Raw genomic sequence first — 7939 nt, forward strand, 5'->3', positions numbered from 1 at the left:
CTACTTCTTGGTGGTTAGATTGGTTTTAATTGTTTCCTCATGTTTTCTTGCTGGAATTGGCTTATTTACTTCCTTCCTATGAATTCATTATGATTTTTTGTGTTTTTAACTCTCAAAGAATTCATATGGAATTTGAATTGATTGATTGAAATTGTGAAATAGGCAAATTTACTGCTGAAAGGCTGCCGAAATTTATCTTAAGCTATTTTCAATATTCATCTTTGATTCTATTAATTGATTGAGTTGGTATTTAATTGCTTTTGGTTTTCAACTGTTGCTAAGCTCAATTAATTGATTATCCGGTTAAGTGCTTCACTGTTTTGGTTGTTGGAAGCTGGAAGCTTGGGTTTTGTTATTCACTATTTGGTTGTTGTCCTTGGTTGCTCAATTAAACTGCATTATGTTGTTTGAGCAAACAAGTTCTATTTGACAAATTTCTATGTCAAAATAGACCATTGTTTGCTACATGATTTCTGATTGCCTCAAGATATTTCTTTTGACTATGCACCTAACTTTTTGTTTCGGATTTTCTTATTTATAGGAGTGCTGAAATGGTGACCACATGCTACTTTGAGGGCTCAAGAATATTTTGATTCATAGAGACACTAATCTATGTTAGAACTTTTAACTTTTGGTTGAACTTGTGCAAGACATATAACTTGTAGAACTAATCAATGTACTCACTAATGTTATTTTGTTTTAAAACAATTTTAGCTAAATGAGGCTTGTTTGAATTATGTATGTTTTTACATATTATATAAATGTAGATTTGCTTAATAAATAGTTAATATATTAGTTAATTAAAAAAATGTTACAAAATAATTATTTTACTTTTGTAACTAAAGAAAAAAAATGTTACAAAATCAAGTTATATTTTGTAACAAAATTTTTTGATAGAAAAAATAGATTGTCACGAAAAATACCTTGAAGATCAAAATTTGTTATCACTTTTGTAACGTCTTCTGGTTTTTTGTATCAGAAAAAATTGTTACAAAACATCATATTGAATTGTAACAGTTCCATTTTTCGTTACAAAAACTTTTTGTAATGGGACTTACTGCAACGGCCCCTTTTTTTGTTACAAAAGACTTTTGTTTCAAAATTTCGACGTTTTGTAACAATTTTTTTTTGTTACAAATACGTTTTTTTCTTGTATTGCCAGTTCATAATTATTCTCATCATCCCTATTGCTACAAATCCTATGGAACCTCCTAAGCCTTACACAATACTCGGGATCAGCTACAGTAACACACATTAGAACTATCGAATCCAGCCAATCGGCCATATCAGCAGGAACTTTTGAAGATATCTCGACAATATTTTTTCATGAAGACATAGGCCAACTATCCCTACAGTAGAAAATAGAAAAAACAGGTCACTACCAAAACAACTCGGACGAAAAACAGAGAGTAAGGAAACTAGCGCACAAGGAACATCGCAGCAAGAGGGCACCCCAGGTTTCACAAAAAGCACCAACAAAGACTAGGGGCACCCTCTAGAGGCAATGAAGATACAAGCACACAAGCACATAGGAAAATCAACGAAAAAATCAAGATCCTAATGGAAACCCTATCCCCTTCGCCAAAAAGGGCACAACCAAAACCTCGTCGCCTAAATACCTACGAGTCCCCGGAACAAAGAAACAGAAGAAAAAAAGGTCGCAATTTGAATCCCGAACAAAAACAAAGACATACAGAAAGTTTCAACCTTTTTTTTAAAAGATTTTCCAGAAAAAAGCAACAAACTTTGTACAAAAAGAAGGCATGCAAGGATGAAAAGCGATAAGAGCAGCGACAAACAAAGCATACAAAGCACGAAAGAAACATAATATCAGAAAGACAAGGGAAGAATACCAACCTGTGCGATATAGAAGGAGTGAGCACGATAGGACCAATGGAAGTCCCAAGAAGCCAAAGAAAGAAATGATCTTTCCGACGAAGGAAAGAAAACTTCTTTTCACTGAGCAAAGAAGTGCAGAAAAGTGAGCGTAGGGGTAAGATTAAAAGTGAAACAGGAGGAAGAAGGAAATTGAAAACTAAAGATAAAAACCTCTCCTTTAATTTTCAAACGAAGTTACAAAAAAAAAAAAGAAATGACAAAGCAAAATGTAAAGCCTAATCAATGAACATTAAAAGCCTATTACTTTTGTAGTGCACATCTAAAATTCATTAAATTTGTGCTTATATTTTTTTGAACACAAATAATAACAAATAATTGATCTCTTTTGTTGCTTTGATTTTGGGAACAGCTCAATATATATAGCACTTCTTTTACAGTAAAGTCTAAGAGCAAAGTTGTTAAAAAAGTTTTTTTAAGTCACGGATACAAAACTAATAAAATCTCTGTATACTTAAAGGAAAAGAAATCGTTATTTGTCGTAAAGCAAACATAGTCGTCATTACTATTAGGCTAATGTTCAACCATATTGTTATATACATTAATGAACACATCTAAAATTATAAAATTATATACTAAATAATTTCTTAACATATCCGAAACTCATCCAAAAATAATTATATTTATTATTCTTGTTAATTAGAATAAAAAAAATTATATATACCAATTTTAAAACAAAAAAAAATTTCATAGTATTATTTTAATTTTAATTTAGTTAGAATTTAATTTTAGTTTGTTATTTTTATTTTATTTTGTTTAAATTTAAATTTAAATATTCTAACTTTAAAAAGATATAATTTTAAATTTTAAATATATAAAAAAATTAAAACCTAATATATAAAAATAATTATTATAATAAATAATAATTAATTAATGGATAAATTATAATAAATACCTACCTGCACCCATATCATATATCGTAGTATAAAATAACATTAGATGAATGGGTTGTTTAAGATTCGAAACTCAAGAGCAAGTATAAAATATCATATTATGATTTGATTTTAGTGAGTGGAACCCGATGAAAGACTAAATTATAGAATTGATATTACTTGCATAAGTTGAAATAATTATCAAAATAATGAATTGACTTTTTGGCTTTCATAATAATTTCTTTTATTCTAAATTTAAAGTAATAGAAGAAGAGAGGTAAATAAATAATTTTATATCTAACATAGATAAACAAAAAAAAAAATATAATATTAAAGAGTAATACTAAATATTAATTAATTTTTTAAATTATTTTATTTATCTTAAATATACATTCTAAATCATAAATTTTTAATTATAAATTTAAACTCTAAAATTAGCTAAGGTTAACTAGTAAAAAATAGTTTTCTATATTTTTTCGATATAAAATTTATATAATGAGTTAAATATCTCTCTCTCCACAACAAAATTATCACTCTTCCTCTTCTCCATCATGCCATTTTAAAATACTTTTGTTGTTGGTTCCTGTCTCTCTATCAACTAAATGTACCAACTCAACCGATGTTAATGAAGATGGATTTAAAGGTTAAAGCAAATTATTTGAAACTCGAGGGACTATATTTGGTTAATTAAAATTTCAAGGATTATCACGATACAATTTTCAAAGACCACTATTTAGGATTTTTTATTTAAATAAATAAAATAAAAATAAAAATAATAATTACCAAAATAAATAATTTAAAAAATATTTACCGATTTGCATTTTCCAGTCATATCTCGTTTACAGTGTAAACAAGATGAAATTGCGTGTATCTCGTTTACAGTGTAAACGAGATAAGACACATCAGCTCCAACGTGGCTATCTCGTTTACACTGTAAACAAGATAGACCCTTATCTCGTTTACACTGTAAACGAGATAAGCCCGAACCGCGCCTATAAGTATAAGTCGTTTACAGCGTGTTTCTAGGCCCCATTTTGACTTAGTCAACCTCTTTCTCTGCTCTTTTTACCCTTTTCTACTATATTTGAGACTGATACGGTGATGGCACGCCAGGCGGGGAACGACGGGGACATCAACAGACTAAACGAGACGTCGCATTACGCCGGGACAGCCGACTTCGAGGTTAGTTGCGTTCTGTTCGGTTAATCTAAGTATGTGGATATTGTTAGGATAGTCTCGTAGTGAAAAGCACTGAGTAAAATGCTTTAGGGATTGGACTGTACGATGAATTCAGAACAATATTTGCCTGTGTAAGATTGGTATGACTTAATTAGGTTTTGCTTACTGACATATGTAATTTAGAGACATGTTTAAGAGTAGACACATGGAAGTATGTTCTTAAGTAAAGTAAAAAAATTTATGATAATCTGTTTATAGGTTAAAAAAAAAATTTCATTCCGCAGAGGCCTCACCTTCTACTGCCCCGGCGAGTCAGCCATACCCTTCCTCCACCGGACGCCATCGTCCCGTATCGGGATGAGGCCGGATTCGGCGACATGGTGCCCCTCAAGGACTTCACATTTGACAATTCCCTGATTTCGGCACTCGTGGAGCGTTGGCATCCGGAGATGCATACGTTTCATCTCCCGTGGGGTGAGGTCACTATCACCCTACAAGACGGGAACCCTGTTGGGGGGTGCCTTCATGACTTTGGTAGGTGATACGACACGGAGACGTGGGCCATGGTGGAGCAGCTGCTTGGTGCTAGGCCTCCGGTGGCGGCACAGTAGGCTGTGCAGAGGAAGGAGTCGTTTACGCTGAAGCTGGTTTGATTGCGTGATCGTGTCCACCAGATGCCCCCGACCGATGACCCTGAGACCCTTCGACAATATGCCCGATACTATATTATGTTACTGATCGGAGGGTATCTGATGATAGACAAGTCCAACAACCTGGTGTACGTACGTTGGCTACCGCTTCTCCGGGACTTTGCGGAGTGTAAGGGGTTATCTTGGGGCTCTGCTGTGCTGGCCTGGACTTACCAGTCACTCTGTTTGGCAGCACAGCGGGGCGTCACGGACATCGCTGATTGCACTCCACTTTTGATGAGTTGGATTTTTCAGAGATTTCCTCAGTGATGTCCAACAGATAGAGGAGTCTACCAGTATCCGCTAGCTGCGAGGTAACCAAATATTATTTTTTCATTTCACGTTAAACATTGTTGTTAATTCGTATGGTACGTTACTTAATGAATCGTATCTATCAAAGGGATTGCAATGCTTGAAGGCCTTGACACATGACAGGAAAGACCAAAATACCTTGTCGAACATACTGCAGTCACATACTAGGAGGTGTCCATCATAGAACGGTTTGACGCATAGGTCACAAATGGTACCAGAAAAACAGTTCTGCAGTGCCTAAAGCAACTTCAGAACCTTATTGTACGACTCTTCCCAATCCCCGTAAATTTGTGCAACTGCCTTCTGCTTGGTCATCTAAACCTTTCTGTAGGATGATTTGAAGTGATAGCTTACTTAGACCGCACCTTGCAAAACCGGAATGCTTACAGAGGGGTTGGACTGAATCAACGACAAGATGACCCTGCAGATCAGATTGCTGTCTAACTGATGATGGTCTTAACAGATGGTGGGTGCTAGACAACTGTGCACTCCACCCACCCTCCAAACCTCCCTGAACACAACAAAACAAGATTGTATCAGTCTCTTCGTACACCTACTTAGTATATCGTACAGAAGTAATGAAAAGCACAAGTAAACTTAAGCTTACCAATATCCGAGGTTCTGCCGAAGGGCCACACGGAGGCTCCATTGACACCCATTCTCAGCTTGACGGCACTGCACATGGTACTTTAACCGGTCTGATTCGATCAGCCGGTACTCCGCACTCCTACGAATACTGTAGTTCTTCACACCCTGAAGCACTCCCTCATGGCTTCTAAACTTGTGGCCGACCCAAAACTCTACACCGCCATCTAGGTTGTAATCCTCTTCACCCATTTCAAGAAACAGAGTCCTCTCATGCATGACATCCAGATCCAGACTGTGATAGTGAGACAAAACCTCCGAAAGCACCGGTATTGGAAGAGGTGGAGGTAGGACATGGCGTGCCACGGTCTGAACAGGTGTCTCCGGAACACACTCATCCTCATCCCCACGATCGGACAAGTCGTTGTCCACACTGTCCGCCATGTAATCCTCATCCGACTCCTCCTCGCCCTCCTCTGCCTCATCCACTGGAATCGCGACATGAATTGGTGGTGGTGCGAGGGGTTGGTCGTCCTGCACATAAGTCGAGTGTACGGAACTCCCGGCACCACTGTGTCCCCACCTTTGCGGAAAGCTCCATTACTTGCTCCACCATGATCCTCCCATGGATGTCGAACATCAGTCGCACATTCTCGTCCCCTAGAAGTTAGAATAGTCGAAACCGGAAGACTCTGTTACCCATGGGTGCCAACAACCTATAGGCCACTGATAAACCCATATTTTATGATATATTTTGTGCTTAAATTGAGTGATTTATTCAATCCTTCACCCACTTATTCATATTAATTGCATAGTTTTACTTTCCCTTCCTTATTATGTGATAAATGTGAAAAACATGTTTCCTATGCTTTAAGATTAATTATTTTAATCACCTTTAATTCCATTCGATGCCGTGATTAGTGTGTTGAGTAGTTTCAAATCTTCTAAGGCAGGAATGACTTAAAGGATGGAAAAAAAACATACAAAAATTGAAGGAAAGCACAAAACGGAGTTTCTGAAGAAACTGGCATCCATGCGATCGCATGGGTGACGCGGACGCGTGCCAAGCGCGAAGAAGCAGCGACGCGGCCGCATGACTGACGCGGCCGCATGACTGACGCGGTCGCATGACTGACGCGACCGCATGACAAGAAAAGCTCCGAATGACGCGACCGCGTGACCCACGCGGACGCGTGACAGAGGCCACGCACCAGAAATTGCAGAAAATGCTTCCAGCGATTTCTGAAGCCCCTTTTGGCCCAAATCCAAGTCCAGAAGGCATAGACCAGAGGTTATGAAGTGAGGTAATGCATCCATTCAAAGGGAGCTCGCTAATTTAGTTACTTCTCATGATTTAGATTTAGTTTTGAGAGAGGTTCTCTCCTCTCTCTCTCTCTCTCTCTTAGGATTTAGGATTTCTCTTAGTTTTAGGAGTGACTCTCGATCCCAGGTTTAATGTTCCTTTACTTTAAGCTTCCCTTTCACTTTTATTCATTCCATTACTTTAGTTGATTATTTACTTTTGCCATTTAATTTATGAATTCTTCTATGTTCCAGATTATTTGAATTAATGTTATTTGAGGTATTTCAGTTTATTATTGCTTTCTTTTATTTATGTCACCATTGCTTTCAATCTGAAGACATTTTTATTCCAGCAAATTTACTTTTTCCCTTTTGGTCTTGGTTAAGAAATCAGTAACTCAGGAGTTATCTTAGCTCAACATAATTGATAACTGTTATCTTTGCTAATTGAATTGACTTTCAATAATCCCAATCTTTTCTTAGGAAATAAATAGGATTCGAAGGTCAAACTAATTAATCCCTTGACTTTCCTTTGCTTTAGCAAAGGTTAACTAAGTGGAATTAAGATTCAATCTTCTTTATTATTGAGAAGGGTAACTAATTTGGACTTCCAATTTCTCATCCCTTGCCAAAAGTTTGCTTTACAGTATTTATTTATTTTAATTGCTATTTAAATTATTTGTCATATTTGTTCCTCATTCTTGAAACCCCGAATTTACAATCTCCATAACCAATAATAAGAACATACTTCCCTGCAGTTCCTTGAGAAGACGACCCGAGGTTTGATTACTTCGGTTAACAATTTATTTAGGGGTTTGTTACTTGTGACAACCAAAACGTTTGTACGAAGGGATTTTTGAAGGTTTAGAAACTATACTTGCAACGAGGATTTATCCGCAATTTTCTAGACCACGCAAAAGTTCCTTTCGTCAAAATGTCGCCGTTGCCGGGGATTTGCTAACGTGTGCCTTATTATTGGTTATTGTAAATATTTTTCTTTTACTTGTTTATTTATTTCTGTTTTTACCTTTTTAATTTTATTTGCTACTATGAACTCTCACCCCTCTCGCTTTGAGTTTGGTTCTAACTTTGTTGAAGGAAATA

General features: G+C 36.3%; 1 protein-coding gene across 1 annotated transcript; it reads left to right on the forward strand.

The window, feature by feature from the left end:
• Window positions 1-3869: 3869 nt before the first annotated feature.
• Window positions 3870-4906, forward strand: LOC140180604 (serine/threonine-protein phosphatase 7 long form homolog). The gene is made up of 3 exons (XM_072221852.1): window positions 3870-3950; window positions 4232-4426; window positions 4622-4906. Exons 1-3 carry the CDS (start codon window positions 3870-3872, stop codon window positions 4904-4906), a joined length of 561 nt encoding a protein of 186 aa, XP_072077953.1.
• The last annotated feature ends 3033 nt before the right edge of the window (window positions 4907-7939 follow it).

The sequence above is a fragment of the Arachis hypogaea genome, chromosome 17, assembly GCF_003086295.3.
Source record: "Arachis hypogaea cultivar Tifrunner chromosome 17, arahy.Tifrunner.gnm2.J5K5, whole genome shotgun sequence".
NCBI classification, from domain to species: Eukaryota; Viridiplantae; Streptophyta; class Magnoliopsida; order Fabales; family Fabaceae; genus Arachis; species Arachis hypogaea.

What these genes read in the sequence shown, in the direction of transcription:
- LOC140180604 (XM_072221852.1), top strand. Translation starts at nt 3,870, where the DNA reads ATGGCACGCCAGGCGGGGAACGACGGGGACATCAACAGACTAAACGAG. An exon ending in CCGGGACAGCCGACTTCGAG is followed by an intron (nt 3,951 to 4,231) that starts GTTAGTTGCGTT and finishes TTCATTCCGCAG; the next exon opens with AGGCCTCACCTTCTACTGCC. An exon ending in TTCATCTCCCGTGGGGTGAG is followed by an intron (nt 4,427 to 4,621) that starts GTCACTATCACC and finishes CGTGTCCACCAG; the next exon opens with ATGCCCCCGACCGATGACCC.